Here is a 26,492-nt window from a genome sequence, read left to right as displayed (position 1 = left end):
TGCAGTAGATGTAAATAGCACAACCTGCACAATGCAGTAGCTGTAAATAGCACAACCTGCACAATGCAGTAGCTGTAAAAGCACAACCTGCACATTGCAGTAGCTGTAAATAGCACAACCTGCACAATGCAGTAGCTGTAAATAGCACAACCTGCACATTGCAGTAGATGTAAATAGCACAACCTGCACAATGCAGTAGCTGTAAATAGCACAACCTGCACAATGCAGTAGCTGTAAATAGCAGTGTTGGGATGTGAACAGGACAGACGCATGATTGCTCAAATGGTCTTATTTCGTGATAAATGTACAGTATTTTATTTTAATATGAACGGTGTATAAGAATGCGCTGGTATGTATTGCTCCAGCGTAATGATATATATTATTGCTTCGTTTTCTGTCTACTGACGACCCTTGTATTTATGTATGGAAGTGATTTTAAATGAAGATATTTTTTTAACATCACTGCAATCATTTGATGAAAATCTCAAACAGTATTTGGACGGGAGGTCGCTCAGCGCTACTATTGTTCCGTACTTCCGGCGCTCAGCGCCACTACTGTTCCGACACCGGAAGCTGTGTAGGGGTATCTGACTTTCAGGAGTGAATGAATCCATCAGACGAATTTATGTAAATCTTGGAATTTACAATTGGAACTTTCATATTAACGTAGTTTTAAAAAACCCCAAAGGGTTTTTTTTTTTTAAACAAGACGACTGTGTCCAGGTGCCGTGAAAGAGTTTGTCTCCCCCTGGCGGTCTTTATCGAGTACATAAAAAGAAAGGAATGGTTCTCCATTTGTTCATGTTGATTTCCGTCGGGAAACGAAGCTCGAGTAGTAAAAACCAACGCGGCTCTTCCTCCAAAGGAAGCGATCGTGTGAATGAAGGCGGGAGAATGAATTGATAAATTGCGATTAACGTGCGAATGAAAAAGGGGGGAGAATGAATTACTGCATTGTGAATGTGGACACGGAAGATCACGAAGCGGATGGAAACCTTTGCTAATTGGACGATCGTTTGAACCTGCTGCTCTGAATGAGTGAAGATCAAAAAGAACAATCGGGCTGAAAGAAAAGAGGGAAAGCGATCGGTGAACAGTGATGTGGGACAAACCGATAACCATTAAAAAAAATTAGTACAAGAAAATGAAACGTTTGACATTAAACGTAAAAATGCTGGAATGAAATTTTGGGGAAATCAATATATAAATAATACGAAATTTATGAAAATGTGGAGAGAAAAAAGCAAAAACTTTTTGAATTTTTTTTCCCCTAAGAACGGCGAGGGAGATTCTGAGTCACGTGCGAGTATTCAGCCAATGAACGGTGAAACCTGAGCCCGTCCCGCCAGCAGGCCTTCGGGCGGCGCGGCGCCAACACAGCCGTTCCACCGCACCCGGCTCGGCACGGGGCGTACACGGCGTTTGTCTGCACGGAACGGCTGCAGGTGCGTGTCCTCGACCGCGTAGTTTGACTATGTCGCTCGACAGCAACAGTTTGATACCTGATTATGTGGTTTGGCTGTGGCTACCGCTCAAGCGAAAGGACCTGGGCCGCCATTTTACCGGCGCCTATTGCGGGGGGTAAAGTTCTCCGCTTTATGAGGCGCGAATCGCACAACAGATCAAATCATCGGTCGTGTCCATTTCAGTGATTCTCACACACGTTTTTGTTTTTAATCGCACCTGATTTTTACTCTTATAATCTCTACATACTCCCACCATAAGCATAAGCCATAACCTTTCACGGTCCTACCACCACTGAAGACCCCCACCCCAACACCAAAACACTACCATCGACGCCCCTCCCCACCCCCCGACACTACCACTGACGGCCCTCCCCACCCCCAATACCACCACCACTGACGGCCCTCCCCACCCCCAATACCACCACCACTGACGGCCCTCCCCACCCCCAATACCACCACCACTGACGACCCTCCCCACCCCTAACACCACCACCGACGACCTTCCCCACCCCCCGACACCACCACCGACATCCCTCCCACCCCCAACACCACCACCGACGACCCTCCCCACCCCCCGACACCACCACTGACGGCCCTCCCCACCCCCAATACCACCACCACTGACGGCCCTCCCCACCCCCAATACCACCACCACTGACGACCCTCCCCACCCCCAACACCACCACCGACGACCTTCCCCACCCCCCGACACCACCACCGACATCCCTCCCACCCCCAACACCACCACAGACGACCCTCCCCACCCCCCGACATCACCACCGACGACCCTCCCCACCCCCCGACACTACCACTGACGGCTCTCCCCACCCCCAATACCACCACCACTGACGGCCCTCCCCACCCCCAATACCACCACCACTGATGGCCCTCCCCACCCCCAATACCACCACCACTGACGACCCTCCCCACCCCCAACACCACCACCGACGACCTTCCCCACCCCCCGACACCACCACCGACATCCCTCCCACCCCCAACACCACCACCGACGACCCTCCCAACCCCCCGACACCACACCGACGACCCTCCCCACCCCCCGACACTACCACTGACGGCCCTCCCCACCCCCAATACCACCACCACTGACGGCCCTCCCCACCCCCAATACCACCACCACTGATGGCCCTCCCCACCCCCAATACCACCACCACTGACGACCCTCCCCACCCCCAACACCACCACCGACGACCTTCCCCACCCCCCGACATCCCTCCCACCCCCAACACCACCACCGACGACCCTCCCCACCCGCCGACACCACCACCGACGACCCTCCCCACCCCCCGACACCACCACCGACGACCCTCCCCACCCCCCGACACCACCACCGACATCCCTCCCACCCCCAACACCACCACCGATGACCCTCCCCACACCCAACACCACCACCGACGACCATCCCCACCCCCAACACCACCACCGACGACCTTCCCCACCCCCGACACCACCACCGACGACCCTCCCCACCCCCGACACCACCACCGACGACCCTCCTCCCCACCCCCCGACACCACCAATAATGACCTCCCCCACCCCCCGACACCACCACCAACACCATCACCAACGACCTCCCCACCCCCCAAAACCACCACCAACGACCTCCCCACCCACCAACGCCACCAACAACGACCTTCCCCACCCCCGACACCACCAACTACACCATCAACGACCTCCCCACCCCCTGAAAACACCACCGACAAACCTCCCCAACACCACCACCACCGACGACCCTCCCCACCCCCAACACCACCACCACCGACGACCCTTCCCACCCCCAATACCACCACCACTGACGACCCTCCCCAACACCACCACCACCGACGACCTTCCCCACCCCCCAAAACCACCACCAATGACCCTCCCCACCCCCAACACCACCACCGAACCTCCCCACCACCCGACACCACCACCGATGACCCTCCCGACCCCCCCAACCACCACCGATGACCCTCCCAATACCACCATTGACGACCCTCCTCATAAACCAACACTGACGACCCTCATCACCCACCTCCCAACACCACCACCGACGACCCTCCCGACCCCCACACCCCCCGACACCACCACCGACGACCCTCCCCACCCCAACACCACCATTGACGACTCTCCCCATACCCCAACACCAACACTGACGACCCTCCCCACCTCCCAACACCACCACCGACGATCCTCCTGAACCCCGATACACCACCGACGACCCTTCCAACACCACTACCGACGAACCTCCCGACCCCGTGACACCACCACCGATGACCCTCCCCACCCCAACACCACCATTGACGACCCTCCCTATACCCCAACACCAACACTGACGACCCACCCCACCTCCCAACACCACCACCGACAACCTCCCCCTTCCCCGACACCACAACACCATCGACGACCCCCAACCCCTGACACTACCACCGACCCTCACCACTGACGGCCCTCCCCACCCCTCAACACCACCACCGGCGACCTTCCCCACCCCACAACACCACCACCGACGACCTTCCCCACCCCTCAACACCACAACCGACGACCTTCCCCACTTCCCGACACCACCAACACCACTACCAATGACCTTCCCCTCGCCCCAACACAACTACCGACGACCCTCCCCACCCCCAACACCACCACCGACGACCCTCCCCACTTCCCAATACCACCACCGACGATCCTCCTCACCCCCAACACAACCACCAATGACCCTCCCCACCCCCAACACCACCACCGACGACCTTCCCCACCCCAACACCACCAACAGCGATCTTCCCCACCCCCCAACACCACTACCGATGCCCCCCCCCCCGACTCCACCACCAACAAGCTTCGCCACTCCCCGACACCACCACCAACGACTGTCCCCACCTCCCAATACCACCACCCACAACCGTCCCCACCTCCCAACACCACCACCGATGACCCTCCACACCCCCCAACACCACCACCAAAGCTCCCCACCCTTGAACACCACCACTAATGCCCTCCACACCCCCCAACACCACCACCGACGACCCTCCCCACTTCCCAATACCACCACCGACGATCCTCCCCACCCCCAACACAACCACCAATGACCCTCCACACCCCCAACACCACCACCGACGACCTTCCCCACCCCAACACCACCAAAGACGATCTTCCCCACCCCCCCAACACCACTACCGATGACCTTCCCCACCCCCCTCCCAGACACCACCACCAACAACCCTTCCCAACCCCCTCAACACCACCGGTGACTCTTCCCACTCCCCAACAACTCCATCGACGACCCTCCCCACCCGCTGTTATGAAATCAAGTCGAGACCTCGTTTCCAGATATGAGGCTTTATTGAAATCTATCTCCACATACCCTGTAAGCACAGGATAAAGACTAATATTAGAACTACATTGAAGATTATTCTAGCATTTCTTTAACCTGTAAAATGAAAAATGAATGATCGTTTTAAGGCCATTTTCCCCGCCAGAGCAGGGGTTAGCCTTGCTTCATGGTTCCCTGTTTGACAATCATGGTTCCCTGTTTGAGGCAATGTTTTTTTTATGGCCGGATGCCCTTGCTGGCGCCAACCCTTAGTCGCCTCTTACGATGCGCAGGGATACGGTGTACCTATTCTAAACCGGGGTACACACCGGGATCATTCATCCCAGCAAGCTGGTACTCAATTTGCCGACCTCGGAAGGGTGACAGGCTGAGTCAACCCCCCTGGTGTTCATTCAGCGATCGACCGGGATTCGAACCCAGGATCCTAGGATCTCAAGCCGGCACCCTAACCGCTAAGCCAACACCAGGCTTATTTAACCTGTAAAAAAAACAAAAAAAAAACCTTTAGAGGCCATTTTTCCCCGCAAGCGGGGGTTGGCCTTTTTCGGGGACCGTGGTTGTTGTTGTTTTTTTTGGTCCCCTTTTTGAAGCAATGTTTTACGGCCGGACGGATGCCCTTCCTGCCGCCAATCCTTTTTGTCGCCTTTTTACGACAAACAGGGAATTACCAGTGAACTGGTACTCAATTAGCCGACCACGGAAGGATGACAGGCTGAGTCAACCCCCCTGGCGTTAATTCAGCGATCGACCGGGATTCGAACCCAGGATCCTAGGATCCTAAGCTGGCACCCTAGCCGCTAGCCCAACACCAGGCTCTTCTTTAACCTGTAAGCAAGGAAATAATCATTCCCTTTCATACCTTACTCAAGTGTCCGCTCACATAATACAGAAACGAAGCCAATCTCCTCCTTTACCCTGCACCCGGTTGTATCCTCTTCTCAGGGCAATGCCATCGAATCTTCTTCTTCATATTTCCACACATTCTCCCTCCGTTAAAATACAAGCTAGCAAACGAGCAAGAAAGCAATGTAACAGTGCCAAAAACCATAACAGGGGCAAAGCTCTCCCGACCAAAAGGAGTTGGCGGTTGTCACAATCTTCCAGCACGAGTTCAATAAATCCCATCAGTTCCTGGATCCCCGGATCTCGCAAAAGGAGGATCATCCTCATCAACCCCCTCCTTTTGAAGGCTTCCTGAAACCGACAGGATCTCCGTAACCTTGACATTATCAACAATTACTTTATCGCCGGTCGATCCTTGCTGCGACTCCGTTTTGATGGGGGAGCCCGAGATTCCGTCTCGGTTGTCGTCAACAGCCCGCTGATTTCCCTCACCGCAAGGCGTGAGATGGTGGACTGATACAGTAGTCTCACATCTGTCCGGCAGCCTGACATGAGCATACTCTGGATTTGCCTCCAGAATTTCTACGCGTTCTACCAACTGCTCGTATTTACTTTGTCTGACCGCTTGTCTCAGGAGAGCCGGACCGGGCTTTGCCAACCAAGAAGGCAGCGCTTGCCCACTATCAGTACGTCGCTGAAATTGAAACATGCATTTGTGCGGTGTTTCATTTGTAGCTGTACACAGCAGCGACCGGATAGTGGGCAATGCTTCAGGCCGTACGTGCTCCCACTGCTGCGAATGCAAACCGCGCGACTTCAAGCTCATTGACACGGCTCTCCAGATAATTCCGTTATATCGTTCCACCAAGCCATTGCCTTGAGGATTGTGCGCCATGGTACAGCTAGAGGCTACACCTCAATCCTGGAGAAACGCTTTAATCCCCCGAGACAAAAAAGCCATACCTCGGTCGGAATGAACGAAGGCAGGATATCCGAACAGTAATAACAATTGCCGAAAACATTCAATCACCGTCGCCGAAGACATGTCAACACACGGAAAAGCAAACGGAAATCTGGAGTACTTGTCAACAACAGTAAGAATGTATCCGCATGCCCCTGCCGCCAGCAATGGACCCTGGAAATCCACGTTCAAACGCTCCCATGGCCATCCGGCATGAATCAGCGTTCCCATAGACAGTTTTTAAAAACTCGGTTTTACTTTTACTTTTACTTTTACTCGGCACGTGGAGCATGTTTTACAAAGACGCCGGACGTCATCCATAGAAATATGCAGATTCCTACTCCGCACGAAGTGAGCCAATCGAGTCACCCCGGGGTGACAAAGCGATTCATGAATACCACGTAAATCGCCAGTGGTCATTCCTGAACAGACAGGTCGAGATAGCGCATCAGCAGCCAGATTATCTCGTCCCCGGCCTGTACACAATGTCGAAACTGAAGTCGGCTAATTCAACGCGCCAGCGAACGATTTTTCTCATTTTTAATCTTCTGTGGATGGCATCCCTCATACATGAAAGGCACGGACTGCCGGTCTGTAATCAGCTGGAAATGTTTCCCCAGAAGGAAATGGGGCCACCGCCTGATGGCTTCCACGATCGCGTAAGCTTCCTTCTCAATAGCGGAATGTCACTTTTCACTAACAGACAGTGTTCGAGAGAAGAAAGCGACTGGCCTTCCAGCTTGATTGAGGGTATCCGTCATAGTACAGTCTGAGGCGTCTGTCTCGATCATAAAAGGAATAGTCTCGTCGATCGAGGTCACAACAGCATTAGCTATGTCGTTTTTCAATAGCGGAAATGCAGCCTTTGCGGCCATGTTCAGTGGAAATATTTTACATTCCACCAATGGTCTTATCTTCTCTGAAAACCCTGGCACCCACTTGGAATAATGGACGAACAATCCCATTACTCTGCTCAATGCCACACGGTCAATGGGAGGGGCCATATCGAGCAAACGTTGCAGCCGAGCGACGTCAGGGCGTATCTCCTCTCCGGTCATGGTGTACCCCAAGAGATCCACTGTTTTGACGGAATAGTTACACTAATCCTCGTTGAAGGTCAATCTGTATTTATTTGCGACATCCAAAAACCGCCGTAAATGTGAATCATGGTCTACCTGATCACGGCCACATACGGTGATATTATCGACGTACACGAAAACATCTTTCAGCTGCTCTCTGGTTAGAATGTCATCCATCACCCGTTGGAAACAAGAACTCCGTTCGTGACCCCAAGGGGGTTCTACGAAATTGATACAACCGCTGACCAGATTTGAAAGCGGTGTAAGGACGATTATTCTCCCGGATAGGTATCTGGTGATGAGCACTTCGGAGGTCCAAGGTGCTAAATACCCTCTAGGTAGATACTTCTCTGACCATGTCATCCATCCTGGGAAGCGGGTAGGCGTCAAGTTGGGTAAAGCGATTGATCGTCTGAGAATAGTCAATGACCATACGTACACTTCCGGTGATTCGGATTATTGACTACTAGCACTTGAGCCCTCCAGGGCGAGCTGCTAGGTTCGATTGTACCCTCGCTTAGCAGCCACTTGGTCTCGACAGCGATAAATTGTGCATCTGGGTGCGAATATCACCGAGACTTCACAGTTATAGGGCGACAATTAGGTGTCAGACACAGAAACAGCGGGGGTGGCTCAATTCACAAACTCCGTCAAGCTACACCGAGAAGATTTTAGTGGGTTGTTCACTATTGAATCGCATCTCCAAACCCCCGTGACGATTCAAAAAGTCATGACCACCCTCCCCACCCCCCAACACCACCACCGACGACCCTCCACACCCCAACACTACCATTGATGAACCTCCCCCCCCCCTCCAACACCACAACTGATGATCCTCCCCACCCCCCAACACCACCACAAATGACCTGACAACCATCCTCAACACCTCCACCAAAGACCCTCCCCTCCCCCCCTTTCCAACGTCACACCGACGACCCTCCCCACACCCAAACACCACCACCGATGACCCTCCCCACCCCCAACACCACCACCGATGACCCTCCCCACCCCCAACACCACCACCGATGACCCTCCCCACCCCCAACACCACCACCGATGACCCTCCCCACCCCCAACACCACCACCGACAACCCTCCCCACCCCCAACACCACCACCGACTACCCTCCCCACCCCCAACACCACCACCGACAACCCTCCCCACCCCCAACACCACCACCGACGACCCTCCCCACCCCCCAACACCACCAACGACGATCCTCCCCACCCGCCAACACCACCACCGACGATCAACACCACCTCCCAACACCACCACCGACGATCCTCCCCACCTCCCCAACACCACCACCGACGATCCTCCCCACCCCCCAACACCAGCACCGACGACCCGCCCCCCCTCCCCCTCCCCAACACCACAATGCCACTACCGACGACCCTCCCCACCCCCCAACACCACCACCGATGATCCTCCCTACCCCCCAACACCACCACCGACGATCCTCCCCAACCCCCACACCACCACCGACGATCCTCCCCACCCCCCACACCACCACCGACGATCCTCCCCACCCCCAACACCACCACTGACGATCCTCCCCACCCCCAACACCACCACTGACGATCCTCTCCACCCCCCACACCACCACCGACGATCCTCCCCACCCCCAACACAACCACTGACGACCCTCCCCACCACATCACCACCACCGGCGACCATCCGCAACACCACCACCGATGACCCTCCCCTCCCCGTTCCAAGCGAAGCCACCCCCATCACCACCGACGACCCTCCCCACCCACAACACCACCACCGACGACCCTCCCCACACAACACCCCCACCGACGACCCTCCCCACCACAACATCACCACCGACGACCACCCGAAACACGAACACCGATGACCCTCCCCACTCCCCCCCCTCCCCCCTGCATCACCACCACCGACAAGCTTCCCCAGCAGCCAACACCACCACCAACGACCCTCCCCACCCCCAACACCACCACCAACGACCCTCCCCACCCCCAACACCACCACCAACGACCCTCCCCACCCCCAACACCACCACCAACGACCTTCTGCACCCTCAACCCCACCACCAACAACCATTCCCCACCCCCAACACCACCACCAATGACCTTCCCCACTCCTCAACACCACCACCAAAGACCTTCCCCACCCCTCAACATCACCACCAACGACCTTGCCCCCCCCCCCCCGACATCACCACCAACGACCTCCCCCCCCCCGCAACACCACCATCGATGACCCTCCGCACCTCCTGACACCATCACTGACGGCCCTCCTCACACCCCCCCCCCCCCTCCTCCAAACACCATCAACAGATGCCAGATCCCCTCCCCGTTCCAACCGACGCCACCCCTCCTCCCCGTTCCAACCGACGCCGCCCCCCCCCTCCCCGTTCCAACCGACGCCAACCCTCCTCCCCGTTCCAACCGACGCCGCCCCCCCTCCCCATTCGAACCGACGCCGCCCCCCCCCTCCCCGTTCCAACCGACGCCAACCCTCCTCCCCGTTCCAACCGACGCCAACCCTCCTCCCCGTTCCAAATGACGCCAAACCCCCTCCTCCCATTCCAACCAATGCCAACACCCACACTCCTCCCCCTCCCCCACACCCATTCTTAATTTCACCAACACCACTTCCCCTTGCTCCCCAATCTCACCAATACTACTCCTCTCCTCATGCTCAATCTCCGCATAAGATTCCCTCCTACTCCAATCTCACCACCCCCTCCCCATTCCAACCGATGCTGATCCCCCCCCACTCCCCATTCAAACCGACGCCGCCCCCCCCCTCCCTGTTCCAACCGACGCCGCCCCCCTCCCTGTTCCAACCGACGCCGACCCCCCCCTCCCCGTTCCAACCGACATCAACCCCCCTCCCCGTTCCAACCGACACCAACCCCCCTCCCCGTTCCAACCGACACCAACCCCCCTCCTCCCCGTTCCAAAAGACGCCGACCACCCCCCCCTCCCCGTTGCAACCGACGCCGACCCCCCATCCCCGTTGCAACCGACGCCAACCCCCCTCCTCCAATTCCAACCAATGCCAACACCCACACTCCCCCCCCCCCCCTTCCCTCACACCCATTCTTAATTTCACCAACACCACTTCCCCTTGCTCCCCAATCTCACCAGTACTACTCCCCTCCTCATGCTCAATATCCGCAAAAGATTCTCTCCTACTCCAATCTCACCAGCACTTTCCCGTCGCCCCCCTCCATTCTAAATCTCATCAACAACAATCCCACCTCCCCCACCAACTCCCAATCTCACCAATAGCACCCCTGCAAATGCCCCCCTTCAACGTTAGGTTTGTCAGGAAGATGAGGTTTGATGTTTTGGCAATGGTAACCTTCATCAGTTAGCATTTGATAATTTGCCGACCCATCGCAGAAGACAGCGGGGATCTTTAACCTCCACCAGGAAATCGATACTCTGCGGGACACCCAGGTTAACGCCTATCCGATGAACGATGCACACGTTAATGTGTCACCCTGCATGTGAAATACCAGGATGGTGGTTTTAACTCGGTTGAGATTTGAAGCAAGGCTAGAACCGTAGAGGATTCAAACCAAGGAAGGATAGGACGGCTATGTGGGGTGAAAGGTCAGGAGTTCTTTAATGAACGTTTTCTCATCAGTGCCACAGCAGTGTGTCCTCACATGTCCTGAACTCCGAAGGGACGCCCTTTATATTTGGGGAGGTGAGAGGGCCTTAGTGGGGGACGGCTGTTTAATCGACCTTCGATGCGATGACCGTTGTCGCGAGCTGTAGTCTTGGAAATAGTTCCGGAAGACCTTCAAAATGGTACACAGCTTAGTTACATCCTCCTTGCGATTGTGCACGAAGACATTTGATTCTTGTATTTATTTATTTTGTTTCCCTAGCTGAAGCGGTGAGAAAAATTCCTGAAGAAAGATTGGAAATAACTTTGGAAATGACCCGATTCTTTGCCAAACGTGTGCAACAACATGGCTGTGTGTGGAAAGAGCAACTTGTGCAAAAGAAATCTGTTGACAATTTGGAGTGACGGCATCTGTGAGTGAAACTTCTCTCAAGGGAAGTCACGTGGTTCTTTATTTCAATTTGTTGTTTTCTGTCTGTCCACAGGCTAACTCGAACACCTCTATATCGTGACTACTGCTAATCTTATCACTCTTCATCCATAATCGATTTATTTTTCAATCGCATCTGAGTTGTCTGAACTCAACAGAACCCAATTTGATCCCACAGTTTGCACATTGACCCCAATTTTATGCATTTGATCATGAATTCTCACTCTAGTACCACTGATTGAACCACCAGCCTTCTCTTTCGCCATATTGATTCATCGACAGCAAATGTTCGATCTCCCTCTGATGCACACACCTTCAAAAGCGTTGTGCCGGCGTTGCATAATATCGCACCGACGTAACAGAGAGGAGGCTTAATACAACAACAACAACAACAACAACATGCATTTTAAGGCCATTTCCCCTGCTAGAGCGGGGGTTAGCCTTGCGGTCCCCATGACAATCTTCTCCATTTTGCCCTATTTTCTGCATCTCTCCTTGTTAACCCCCTTGCCCGCATTTCTTCTTCAACCATCTTCAGCCAAGTCTTTCTCGGTCTTCCCCGTCTTCGACTTCCTTCTACATTCATTTCCATCACTCTTCTCAACCAGTCACTTTCATCCTTCCTCAACACATGACCAAACCATCTCAACCTGTTCCTCTTCACAGCATCCATCACAGGCTCTATTCCCATCATCTTTCGCAATTCATCATTTGTCTTCCTCTCTCTCAACGATACTCCGCACATCCACCGAACCATTCGCATTTCCACCCATTCCAGCCTTCGTTGCTGCTCTACGTTCATTACCCATGTCTCGCTCCCATAAATCATAACACTTCTCACACATGCAGCATACACCTTTCCCTTCAGCTTCAACGACACTCCCCTCCTCATCAGCACGCCACTCAGTTCCCGAAACTTCTTCCATGCACATCTCACTCGAGCAACCGTTGCCGAGTCTGATCCACCTTCTCCATTCAGCATGTCTCCGAGGTAGCAAAATGTTTTCACACCTTCCAACTTCACGCTGTCTCCAAGATCCAACTCAACATTTCCGCCATCTGCAGCTCCCTCTGTGCACACCTTACATTTGAATGTAGCTGCCACACTGGTTAATGACCCTCTCAGACCACTACATTTTCGATGAACCCACTCAGTGCACATTGTACGGACAGAGGTCTGTCTCTGTCCAAAATCTCTCGATCCTCTCGCTGTACATTGAATGGAGTTCACTCCGACACCCTTCCTGCACACAGCACACGGCCACTTCCCAGTTCTTTCCACCTCACCACCTGCTTTACCACTTGCCATCACCTTCGTCTTTCCTATATTCACCTTCATAAGGCTTAATAATACAACATTATAATGGGATCTCAAGTCGGAAAATGTGGGAACGCTAAAGATGCTCAAACTGATGTCCCGCAGGTTGTAAGCAGTATTACGTATTTGCATAGTCAACTGGAAACGGGGCTGTCAGATTATCAATTCAAAACAAACACACGTATAAACCAGCCAATCCGTTTTGTTTGAATCCGTTTGCTCAATAATGACTTTCAAGGACGGATAATCCTCATCCATCTCGTCTGGCCAACAAGTTGTGCAAGTCCATGCTGTGTGGTTGACTTCAATTTCCTCCGAGGTCGTTCAAATGTTGCCACGTACAACAGCCTCGACCTGAATACCCAAAATGCAATGAGAATGCAGACGTTTATTGGATAACTCTTGACGGGCATGGCCGTTTGAAATGAACTAAATGTTGTGTTAAATGCTTTGAATCTTTGCGTGTGCTGCTTGATGTAATGCAATCTGAGAATGTGTGATGTTTTCTCTGTAGGGAACTGGTGTCCAGTTAACCTCGAGAGATGTGGGGTTCATCTTTGGAGTTAACTGCTTAAAAAAGGCTCTGCTGCGCAAAGCTGCATTTGCATCTGCCAGGCCTTTTGAAGGACCTTGAATCTTGGAGGCAATTGAGCGGTTCTCTTCCGGACTTGTCAGCAAAGTCTGATTCTTGGCATCGGAATCCAACTCCAAAGCTCGATCCTCTCGCTGTTCAGTTTTGTTATTCCTTTCTCTGGAGGTTGAATCCCAGTTCCCCTTCTCGAAATCATGGAAGCACCAGCCACCCAACCGGCTAAGCCCCCTTTGGTAAATCCACCCCCACCGGAGACTTATAATCCCAGTAAGCCCGGACGTCTGACCAATCAGCTGCAGTACTTGGGCAAAGTGGTGATGAAGGCGCTTTGGAAACACCAGTTTGCTTGGCCGTTCCATCAGCCTGTGGATGTTTCAAAGCTAAACTTACCTGTAAGTTTAAAGGGATCATTTAACTCTTTAAATTTCAGGCTTATTCATGTTTTCTTTTTCTTTTTGACTCTGGCTTGCAACATCATCCATATAATTGTCATCTACTCAACAGCCTGCACATGGTTTCTTCAGGGTTTTGCTTTGTTTTGTGGCACTCGTAGATGAGGTTACGAACTTTAAACATCACTTTACAAAGACCAGTTTGTTACTGCCACCCCACTTTGCCTTACCCCAAGGATTACTATGAAATCATCAAGCACCCGATGGACATGGGCACAATAAGAAAGAGGCTCGATGCCAATTATTACTGGACAGCTGTGGAATGTATTCAGGATTTTAGCACCATGTTCACAAACTGCTACATTTACAACAGGGTGAGTATCACGAAGGCCACTTTTCCATCCATCGTAGTCTTATCAGCCGTCTTGCATCGTTCCCCATTTTTGAGTCCTTGTAGGATCTGGAACACCGATCTGTAACAATAACTTGGTTATGGATTTACCAAGGAGGGACTGAGCAGAATCCATGGCTGTAGTTTTCGTTCTCACTTCTGGCCTCGTTTCTCATCCCTCTGTCCTCTCCCAAGGTGGCCATGTTGCATGCATTGTTCCACAATCCACACCTGGTTCCCTTCCCCAATTCCTAGCTGAATACTTACCTCTAATCCTCTATTCTTTCTTCTGTGGAACCGACTCCCTTTGTTGTCTCGTGTCCCATCCCTCAAATCCTTGAAGAGTGCTGCCCATCATCACCTCATGCTCTCTTCTACTCTTGAGCCTCCCTCCCCCCTCCCATCCTGTATTTGAACCCTGCTTCCCTCTGCCATTTAGCTCCTCCGTGAGTCTAGATTTCTGTATTTAAACAAAACCAAACACTGCTATCCCCTATCCTCTTGCAGCCAAGCGATGACATTGTGTTGATGGCTCAAACTCTTGAGAAGTTCTTTCTGCAAAAAGTGGCTGAAATGCCCCAAGAAGAGCTAGAGCTTACCCCACCAGCTCCAAAGACCCCCAAGGGTCGTGCCCGAAAAGCATCCGCCACAGGTGAGAATAATGTTTTAAACATATGAACCAAAATAGCACTGATTTCTGCCCTTTTCTCTCGTGTCTTAAGGTACATGCCAAAGCTTGTACCGGTACATATAATGCCATGTTAAAATAAGGACAGTTGGGACCATTGTTATACTTTCACATCAATAACAAGGACAGTAGGCAGTGGGAAGAACAACAGATTGGGATTTGAACCTGAGATCCCGGCACCGAGAGCCGTATGCTCATTCGGAAATGCTAACTGCATTCTTCAATCGCATTCCCGAGATGTAGTCCATCCTGACATAATCTTGGGATTGGCTGAGTCTAAGATGACATAGGATGGTTAAGGCATTGAACCGTCGTTGGTTTTGTTTTAATAAACAAGCACAACCTCTTGTGGTGTCATGCATTCGTGGAACTCCCTCCGTATAGTCCTATTATGGAAATCCTTATTTTGTAAAGACCCATATGGAGGTTTCTGTATTTTCTTCATCAGAAAAGCATGCCATGTGTACCATTGGGAACTGAGGTGCTATTCCAATATGCTCGTTCGTTTCTTAACCCATATCATCCGGATGGGGTTAATGCTAACGCGCCATGAACACGATTATGTGAATTGCTCCCATGGCAGAGTTTTTTTATGAGGTGTTTTTGTAGAAGTTATCTGGGTACAAAAGCTTGCAAGTATGTTCCTGTGATCAGATGCCCACCAGGCAGGAGAAAGTCTGTCTATGTAAGTAAATACGGAAATAGTGTCCATTGTTGGATATACCCACCGCCGTTCCCTCCCATGAACTTCATGAAAGATACCCAAGTGCTGTATTTACATTGTGTGAAGTTACGATGCGATTCTGCTGCATAAAAATACAAAATCTGATCATGTCTGTCGGTCACGGGGAAGTCTGTGGCCACATCGATGCGAAACCAATGAATCTTAAAAAAGAACTTTGACGCAAGAGGAGGCAATTTGTCCCGACAATTCCGACATGCCTGTGCTCCACCACCATTAAATAAACCCGTCAGGCTCTCGACTCTGTTTCACTTGTAACTCAGGTCATCCTGAGTGCTTCATGTTGTAGTTCGAAAAAACAACAACTTTTTTTCCTTCTCTGTCTTGACATTTTACATTTTTATCATTAATTTAGTGCTCCTTTTCCTCATGGTTGAATGATTTACTCCGTTTGTTCAAGTCTCACTTTTCTATCACTCAATCCTAACTTTTTTTTCCCCATTTCTACCACCTTCAGCTGTCTCTGAGGCTCAGAGTTCCACGGGCCAGGCGCAGGGTACAGACGTCACATCGAGTGAGCCAACAACTCCGACAACTCGCCCCGCCACCTCGACCCGCACGCCTCGGACCACGACGCAGCAGCAAGCACACTCTCCACCGCCTCCAGCTACTTCCCCTAGTCCTGCCATACCACGCCCTTCAGCCACTGTTGCTCGTACCGCCTTGCCCACTCCCTCGCCCCCTCTGCCTCGTGCTTTAGGACCAGGACCTCTTGCTTCAACTGGTAGCGGTCGTGCGGTTCCGGTGGGAATGGCGAATACGCCCCCAGCCATTCCAAGCATACCTACAGTGCCGAAGGTAAGAGAGAAGAGAGGGTGTGTCTTTTGAGGAGGATGGTTTGACACTGTTTTTATTGCTCTCGCCAGAGGAGGGTATTGCATTTGACTCTGTTTATTTATTTGTCTGCCTGTCTGTCTCTGTCCACACATAATGTGCTAACATAGGCCAGAAATTCCACCTGGTGCCAGCCAGTATTGCACATTATCCTTCTTTTCAACCGAGTACCATCTGTTGTGTTTGTGTGCTTCCCTCTCTCTCCCCCTTTTGTCTACCACTCTTTTTATTATATATTTTATGTGTCTGGTTATGTTTTCGTCTTTTCAGTGTTAGCTCTTATATGAGCCTCGACTTTGTATACAAAACAAAATACCTCTACAAGGAATAGTATGTACAATTAGAATGTAATAACAACAACAACAACAACAGGCATTTTAAGGCCATTTTCCCTGCAAGAGCGGGGGTTAGCCACAATTAGAATGTAAGTACGTATATAATGTGTGTACTATTATAATGTGAGCACGTCCATAAAGTATATAGGTTTGTGGGGGTAGGTAATGAAATACCTTAGTCCAGATTGGATTGTATTGGGTAGTGTGCTCCGAATGTCGTGAAGAGAAACCTTCCTGAAATTAAGTCGGGCCCGGATGTCCGTGTAAGCGTATGTCTCCATGGCGAGGGTCTGGCCTTCATCGCGAGCAGTCACAGTTGATACACTCTCCTTGGTGCTGGCTTTGTGACGGCTGCACTTCGTGCTGTGTGCGCTTGAGAAACAGCGGAGCTTTGTGGCTTGTGGAACGAGCGGAGGAGGAAGGAGTTTTGCCGCCGCTTCACAGGTCGGTGGCTGCTCTGGGCGCGACTGCGCGCCATCTTTTGCGGTTCCTGCGCGGTGGTTCAGGGACCGGTCAAAGATGCCAGGCGGAGTATCAGCCAACCCACCACACAACGCGTTTATTTTCATTTATCATTCCCTTGTGTTGTATACGAGTCCGTGGGAGGGTCCCTCAATTTAGGAATTTCGTGTCACTTTTTTATTGTCCTGCATTTATTTTTACTAAACCATTAATTGTTGTATTTTAATTGTTGTATCGTTGATTGGCCTGTCTTGTACGTTTATTTGTTGTGGGACAAAGACCTGTATGGACAAAGACTGGTAACGACCTTGTGAGTTTAGAGAATGTAGAAAGGAAGGGCTGTAAGTGTTGGAATGACGAAGGATTTATTTTATAGCAGACTTTGGAAGAGGAAGAAGAGTGAATTGTAATAAAATAGAGAATTCAACACGGGAGAAAGAGGAAATTTAAACATTTTAAGTGGTACCGTGAAGACGTTCTGGGTAAGTCGTGGAGGTGTATTCAAGCAGTTGGTATGTATTGGCAGGAGCAATTACCTTTAAAAAAAATTCTATTATTGAAGGTTATGTCGAAGAAGGGGAAAGTAAAAGCTTGAAGAAAAGAATGTTGAGCTGTGTGGTGAGTACCTTCACGTTCAGAGCAGGAATGCAGAGTGGAACCGGCAAAAATTGAGAGGATGGAAGAGGAAGTAGAAGTAGAAGTGGGGGGGGGGGGGGTAGTAGGGAGGTTGGGGAAGGTGAAAGGTTTGGAGGTAATAAGGAATTGATTTTGTTTTTTGTTTTTTTTAATATCTTAAGACACTGAACAGGGGATACAATTTGAAGGAGAAATAAGGGAATTTAGGAGAAAATGGAAGGACAGAAAGTAGTAGGGGGCATAGACAATTTAAAAAACGATCGTGGACTTGAACGAGAAAAATGTTCAAGGCCTCAAAACCCCAGTTGAAAAGTCCAACGAATACTCACAAATTGGCACAAGTTTTAAAACAAAACCAAACTAGAATCATACAGTAAACACAGAAACAGCAGCTAGAACGGCACTCTTCGACGTCACGACGTTGACTGATATGCCCCCACCCACATTATTACATCATTATAATACTTGTATCAAGTATGATTTAAATCCATTCAGCTGTGCCAAGTTATCACATTTTTACCTGACATGACCTCTGACCTGTAACCTATTGACCCTGATAGAGATATTTTTTTAGACAGTATGTAATAGATGAATCAAGAAATTCAATGTCCATAACTTTTGTCAGAAGAAGAATCACAAATTTTAATTTCCGAGGAGGACAAAACTTTCTTTCGACAAGGAAATACACAGCAAGAAACAATAACCTTTATCAAACCAAGAAGAGCATACTACAATTCACAAAGGCACATTGCAAGATTCACAGAAAGTCCCAAGTGAAAATCCTGGTACAGTAGAGATGTACATCAAAGGAAACATCATAAGGATACAGTAGCATGCACAGTATACAGTCAACATACAGTGTAAACATACAGAATCGACCAGCCAAGTGAAGTATCCGAAGTACAACATTTACAACATTACAAACCCAGTGAAAATCCTAAGTACAACAAACCAACATCTTACAAACCCAGTGATAATCCTAAGTACAACAAACCAACATTTTTACAAACCCAGTGATAATCCTAAGTACAACAAACCAACATCTTACAAACCCAGTGATAATCCTAAATATTTGGACGTCAGTTCTGACCTTTATACAAGTTGAAAATGGGAGGAGAAAGTGGAGGGGGAGGAGCGAAGAAAGAGGAGGAGAGCAGTAGGATTGGTTAGGCAAAGTGTAGGTGGGAGGGAGCAAGGATCGAGGGATGCAATGTGATTGGTCGAGTGAAATATTGAGCAGAGGGATATCCCGCCGTTTGAGGAATGCATATTAAAATCTCCTTAATGAGGAAGATATGTTCTTCGAGACTTTGCGGCGTCAAGGTTCTCTCAATCACATGTAAAGAATGTAACTACAAAAACTTTATATATTGTTACGGAATCGGATGACGGCACTCCCCTTACCGAGGGGGGTTTAATCCCCTCGTCTTGTTAAGCTGGCCGTCTCCGTTCCTGGTACCTGTAACGCTCCTTTGCGAGGTGGGATTGATCAGGGTTATTGGTCAAGGTGTTCTCCCGAATACCTTCACCAATCCCTCCGCAAAACAGGGAGACAAGTACCGCTCGAAACCACGGACAAGATGGTATTTGCCGAGCGGGTTAGCAGTCCGAAGTTCAAGCCGTTAGCAAAGACTAACCCGATTCATAAAGCGTTGGCCGAAATCGCACCACAGGAACTCAATCAAGAAATCACTAAAGCGATCGGACGAGAAGCAAACCAAACGGGTAAGAAAGAACAGATATTTATTATTATTTACACAAAACCAAAGAAGAACAAAGTAATTTACAGGGAAGAGGAAGAAGCAGATACACAGGGCAATCCTTAGCTTATACAGTCTTAACTTATACCCAGGGACAGGACAACACAAACAGACTCACACGAATAGGGAATTGCAGGTAGGATTGGCTGGAGGGAGAAGAGGGGTCTGTGCAGAACGGCAGGGCTGGAAGGTGCGGCGGGAAATCGCAGCAAAGACGTCCGCTCCAGCTCCACGCTGGAAGTGAGCAAACGGTGACTCCACGCACTCGGCTTTGCACCGGCAGCTTTCCCAGGCACCTCTGCCTCCTGCGTTCTTTTTCACGTTCAGCTGGATCACGCACCTCCTCCACAGAACTCTTGATTCGTGCTCCCTCTCTCATCTGGCTCCCTCCATCTGATCTGCCGGTGGGGGCTTCCCGTAACGGGTTATATAGCCACGCCCTACCAAGCCATGCCCACCGATTCCTGGTTGGTCGTAAGGGCCTTCTGGCTCCACCTTTTGATGACGATGGGCGGGCCATGCCCTTCTTCTCCGAGCTGACCGCGTGCGTAATGGAGTCTGAATGCTGTTGGAAATGTAGGCTTTGGGGCCATCGAAAAGGGGATCTATCTTATTTGATTTGGTGCAACGTAAGATCGACTATTGGACACACAGCCTTATCTGGAACATAGAATAAGGATATAACTATAGAGAGGTTCTATGATTTGCTACATGCTTGTACATGGACTAGCTAAGGTGCACTCATTTCAATTAACAGCCAATTAAAGGGAAATGTACACGGGTTATTTATACGGGATTTTAATACTAAATTTGATAGTGAAGGTTCTAAAAACTGCAACAATATATTTACTAATTCAAACTTTTAAATATTATCTTAGAAACAAGCATATCAAATTCATCTTTGTCAACCGCAAAACTCATTTTAACATTATTGTTTTCACAGGACCTGAGTATTCTGCCAGTTGATGCAAGGGTTATCATACCATATTGCAACTTAACACACTAGTAACATGAGTTTTAATAAGTCATGTTAAAACTTCAAAACAGGCATGCAATTAAATAAGAAAGCCCTTATTTAATCAATAGGTCACTCAGTAGCTATGACAACCACATCCTTTGTCAACCTGCAAACTCATATTTTCCCTCATAAGTCAAAATCATATATAAGAGGTATAAGCCTATATACTGTATATACCCTTACAAAAGATTTTTACTGAGAAGATATTGGATCAGAGAGTCAGAGATAGCTAGCCTACCAGACTGCATGTACGTGGTGGATATTTGGAATAAGTTTTTAGGATTTTACACTTTAGAATAACTTTTATCAAACCCTAATAAGCTATAAGCTTTATTCGATTCAGTGTTCAATTATCGCTCTTTTGAAAGATTTACTGAGAACGTTGACAATTCCATAAAACTATCTATTAGATTAACTTGTAATTGGAAGTAGAGAAAAGTGCACTGGGCCCATCCCCCATCGGCCAGCGCAGAGTAACTCATCCACTTCTATTGTATCGGGGAACTCTTTGTCCAACTCTGCAAAATAATTACCATGTATTTTGCATTTATTTATCAAAACAATGTTAGCTTCGACCTCGTACCGAGTCGATTATTCACTAGTTTTCCCAAACACAATGGGATTTGTAAAGCAATTCAGTTAATGCTAATTACTTCAGGCAGCCGAGTCAGACATCATGGAACCAGCTGTATTATTTTATTATTTACCAAGAAAACAATATCTTTGCTTCAGTTTGCTTATGGAACTTCAGTAAGACATACTCGATCTAACATTACATTATTTCCAAAAAAAACACCCTATTTGTAATCATATTACCCTCAGTCATAAAAATGGTTTTACCATGACAATATGTGGTCTACCATTGCCTCAACTAAGAATTTACTTTTCTCGAGCAAACAAATTTGGTCAGAGTGTCGGAGATGATTCGCCGACTGGAGGAAATCTCAACTTCTGCATGGAAATCACAAAAACACTTGCACATGAGGTGAGCAGGTTGTAGCTCATAAAAATTACTTGCTTCATAAATTTTACACTTCCACAACCCCAAAATTTAATCATTTCTTGTTTACATCATTATACATATCTGTACCAAGTTTTAATTTAAATCCCTTCAGCCGTTCACAAGTGATAGACCTTTTACAGATTTGACCTTTGACCCCAAAATCTAATCACTTAATCTTTACATCATTATACATATCTGTGCTAAGTTTGAATTAGATCACTTCAGCCATTCTCAAGTTATAGCCATATTACAGACTTTTACCTTTGGCCTCTTGACCCCAAAATCGAATCATTTCATTTTTACATCATTCTACATAACTGTACCAAATTTGGTCAGAATCCCATCACTGGTTCACAAGTTATCGCAGTGACAGTATTTTTTTTTACCGAATATCACCTCTGACCTTTGGCCTTTGACCTTGTGACCCCAAAATGTAGTCTGTTCATCTTTACCTCACCTGCACCAATCTTGACTAAGATCCCTTTAGCCGTTCGTAAGTTATCGCGGGAAGAAAAACCTATGACGGATGGATGGACGGACGGACGGATGGACAGACGGACAACCTGAAAACATAATGCCTCTGGCGACGGCATAAAAACTCAAGGTAGTTGTATTTGAGGCCGGATTTGATAATCCACTGATGGGCCAGATTTGGATCCCGGATTTGGAAACACTTGCAACTTCTCCAAAACCGCTGAAGGGATTGTGACCAAACTTGGCACAATTATATTTGTTGTTGTGACGAAAGTTCTGTTCATGGCATTAAAAAAGATTGGGGTCTAAGGGGGTTTACCGGTGGTCAAAGTATATCCATGTTTGACCCCCCAAAATAGGAATTTCCTTTCTTCTCTGAAACTACACACACTATTTCGATGAAACTTCACCACAACCTTCACCACCCTTGCTGTACCAAAGTTTGTTCACGATATGTAAAAAAATCTGCCCCTTTAGGAGTCTGGGGGGGGGGGGGTTGCTCCCCCAAAATAGTTATCTCTTTTATTCTCAGAAACGACACACAATTTCGATGAAACTTCACCACAACCTTCCTCACCCATGATGTACCAATGTTTGTTCAAGGCATTAGAAGAAATTGGTTCTAGGGGGTTAAACGGGGTTGGGGGTAGGGGAGGGTTGCCCCCCAAAATAGGTATTTTTCTCTTTGTTTGTTTAAAAGTCTTATGATTATGTTAGTGTGATTCTACATGCTGCCCTGTCTTCTAGCAACCATTGAAATTGGTTTAAAATACCTTTAGTCGGTGCAGTATACTGTTTATTCTACCAGGTGAGTGCCGCCAGGCCCCTATGTTTCTGAAATTACGATGAAGATGCCGACGAGTCTGCTTTGTCCTGTTTTGACATATTTAGACAGACATATTTAGTCTATTGTTTGCATGTTTGTGTGCGGATGTATTGGTAATTTAGATCTTGGTTTGCGTTTTTTGACTGCTGAGTAACCTTGCTTCCAATTGACCATAGCTGAATGATGCAATTAGGTCTTTGCTCATGATCAATGACGTGCTGCTCCGGCGCATGCTCCCATACCTGACCTGACCTAATGATAAATCTAAGTGGGTTTTCCAACGGTGGGACTTTCCAAGACTGAACTTGGTACACAGCCAATTTGTGGTCATCGGCACATCATTTGCAAGAAGTGCTGCTCAAAAAGGTTGCACAAAAATGTCATGGTGCCGCATTGCTTTTACTAGTGTGACTCGGCGCGCTCAACGCGCCTCACCACACGTCGTTTCAGAGGGGTAGGCATCTTTGACCATTTCGGTGTCTTTTGGGTTTCATGGTGTTTTGGGTCTTCAGGGCCATTTGGGTCTACAGGGTCTTTTAGATCCTCTGGGCCTTTAAGGGTATATTGGGTCTTTGAGGTGTTTTGGGTCTTTTGGGTCTTTGGTGTCTTCAGAGGCCTTTGGGTCTTTTTTTAATATATATATTTTTTGTATACAAGATCGAGGCTCGTGAAAGAGCGAACATTAATCACACAAAAAGTGAAACCGACACATAAAACACAAAAAACAAGCGGAGCGGTAGACAAGATGGGGAGAGAGGGGGAAGGACACAAACACAACATTTGAGAGCAGGGACATCGGGAGAAATGTGGGAGGGGGAGGGCTTGGGGGGAGGTGGGAGAGGTATAAAACATACGAACATTGCAAGGACTTCCAGGAAAGAAGTTGGAATTTCCCCAAAAAAAAAAATAATTGTATATGGGGTGAATTAGCGGGGGAAGAAAAGATCAAGGTTTTGGATGGGGGAAGATAAGAGATGGTGGTGAACAGCTGTTTTGAAGACCTGGAGGGAGGAGTGGGATTGAAGGGAGTGGGGAAGTTTGTTCCAGAGGCGGGAGAAAATGGGAATGAAAGAGTGAAGGTGAGCAGAGAGCCTAGATTTTGGCAGCTTAACCATAAGAGGGTTGCAGGCAGATCTTGTGCGATCTGAAGGAATATTGGGGGGACAGAGCACAGAGACAGCTGGGGGAGCAAGGCCGGAGAGGAGTCGGTAGAAGACAGAAAGACCACAAACCTGCCTGCGGTGAGTGAGTGAAAGGCCCTCGGAGTTAACTTCATCGCAGGAGATTCCAATGATTCTGAAAGCTTTGGTTTCAACAGCGTGAAGCCGAGCTAGGTGTGAGGCAGGAGCACCAGCCCAGAGGGGGGAACAGTATTCCATTGAGCTGCAGATGAAAGCCTTGTATGTGGTGAGGCACTCAGGTGTGCCAAGGAAGGACTTCGCACGACGGAGGATGCCCAGTCGGCAACTGGCTTTGGAGGCCAGCTTGGAAATGTGGTTTTCCCAAGAAAGATCATGGCAGATATTGAGACCCAAAAGCTTGAGCGACAGAACTTCTTGGAGAGGATTGTTGAAAAAGTAGATGGGAGGGTATTCCAGTCGGTCCTTTCGGAGAGACATTGTAAGAGTGTGAGATTTGTCAGGATTGAAAGACATGTTCCACTTGTTTGACCAGTCTGTGATTTTGTCCAGGTCTGCAGAGAGTGAGGAGGCTGCAGACTGCGGATCTGAGGGATGAGGAATGCAGCGGCAGATAGTGGAGTCATCAGCAAAGAGATAGAGAGGGTTTTCCAGAGAGTCGGAGAGATCATTAATGAAGACCAGAAATATCACAGGACTCAGAACACTACCTTGGGGACCCCAGCCAGAACAGGAAGGGGCGATGAGAGAAATCCATTCAGGGCCACACGTTGCCGACGACCAGAGAGGACGTCCGCAAGCCATGAGTGGAGATTTCCATGGATACCATAGGAGGAGAGTTTGGTGAGCAGAGCTGGGTGCCAGACCGTATCGAAGGCACGTGATATGTCAAGTGAGACAGCTCTGATTTCCTGTTTGGCATTGAGGACCTCCATCCATTGTTGAGACAGCAGAAGCAACATGTCCAGAGTAGAATGACTTGGTCTGAATCCAAATTGATGATCAGAGATCAAGCCATTGGAGAAGAGGAAGGATTTGATATCCGAAACAATGATGGATTCCATGACTTTGCTGATAATTGGAAGCAGGCTGATTGGTCTGTATTTGCAAGGATCTGTTTTTGCACCTTTTTTGTGTAAAGCGGTAATGTTTGCTGATTTCCAAGATGCTGGCAGATGACCTTGAGCAAAAGAGAGGGGGAAAAGAACAGAGAGAGGGTGAGATAGAGCGGCAGAGCAGGATTTTAGGACCCGTGGGCTGATGCCGTCTGGTCCAGTGCAGAATCAGAGTCGAGGTTTGACAAAAACTTCACCTTGTCAGGACAGAAGGACACAGAGTCCAGGAGCAGTTGGGTTCGACTGGGAAAGGTGGGAACAGAGAGAGATAGGTTTGGGACACAAGATTTTGAGGCAAACACAGAGTTGAGGTATTCGGCTTTGTCACGTGCGGTGTCAACTGTGTAGCCATTTGAGGTAAGGGAGGGGATGGAGGGGGAACAAACACCAGAAACGTATTTGACCAGGTGCCACCAGGATTTGGAGGAAGGAGACAGGTTTGAGAGTTCAATCTTGAGTGTGGAGAGATAGTGCTTCCTGGCACTCCTTCGGGTAGACACACATTTGTTCCAAGCTTGGTGGATGGAAGGAAATGAGATTGCCTTCAGTTGGATTTGCCTTCCAAGAGGCAAAGGCAAGTTGTTTCAGGGCAACTGCCTCACCGCAAGATTCAGTGTATCATGGACGGGAGGAAGGGTAAGACAACTGAAGACGAGATGGGATAAATCTGTGCATGAGAGAGAGCAGTTTGCTTTGGAAGAATTCCCAGGAAGAATTGATGTCAGCGGCAGTGGAGATGGGAGACCAGTCCAGGTGATTGATGGCTGCTTGCAGCCCGTGCCAGTCGACCTGAGTGAAATTCTAGACTCGTCGGCGCTGAGGAGGCTCTCTGAGAATGGCCAGAGAGATGTCCACTTTAACAAGCACATGATCAGAAGAACCGATTGGAGCAGAAGAAGAGCAGCAGACATTTGCAGGGAAGTTAGTCATAACCAAGTCTAGAAGAGAAGATACTCCATTGACTGAGATCCGGGTCGGGAAATTGACAGATTGTGTCAGTCCCAATGAGTCGCAGAAGTCCTTTGCTGTGGTGCCATGGCTGGTGAGAGATGAAC

General features: G+C 49.2%; 1 protein-coding gene across 4 annotated transcripts in view; it reads left to right on the top strand.

Annotated features, from left to right (window-relative positions):
* The first annotated feature begins 1,256 nt into the window (after nt 1–1,256).
* Nucleotides 1,257–26,492, top strand: part of LOC137416914 (bromodomain-containing protein 3) — a 62,436-nt gene continuing 37,200 nt past the window's right edge. Inside the window, exons 1-6 of one of the 4 annotated variants that reach the window (XM_068102605.2) lie at nt 1,294–1,445; nt 11,545–11,695; nt 13,545–14,014; nt 14,251–14,388; nt 14,913–15,057; nt 16,293–16,633. In XM_068102605.2, coding sequence (XP_067958706.2) covers nt 13,817–14,014; nt 14,251–14,388; nt 14,913–15,057; nt 16,293–16,633 — 822 coding nt within the window. In that variant the 5' untranslated portion in view covers nt 1,294–1,445; nt 11,545–11,695; nt 13,545–13,816. Of the gene's footprint in view, nt 1,446–11,544; nt 11,696–13,544; nt 14,015–14,250; nt 14,389–14,912; nt 15,058–16,292; nt 16,634–26,492 lie in introns of all 4 variants that reach the window. The other 3 variants (XM_078767878.1, XM_068102606.2, XM_068102604.2) reach the window with 3 other exon arrangements.

This window comes from Myxine glutinosa, chromosome 13 (genome assembly GCF_964187855.1).
Source record: "Myxine glutinosa chromosome 13, kmMyxGlut1.1, whole genome shotgun sequence".
NCBI classification, from domain to species: Eukaryota; Metazoa; Chordata; class Myxini; order Myxiniformes; family Myxinidae; genus Myxine; species Myxine glutinosa.
The sequence above is the reverse complement of the archived record's forward strand: the minus strand, read 5'-3'. Positions and strand labels throughout refer to the sequence as shown.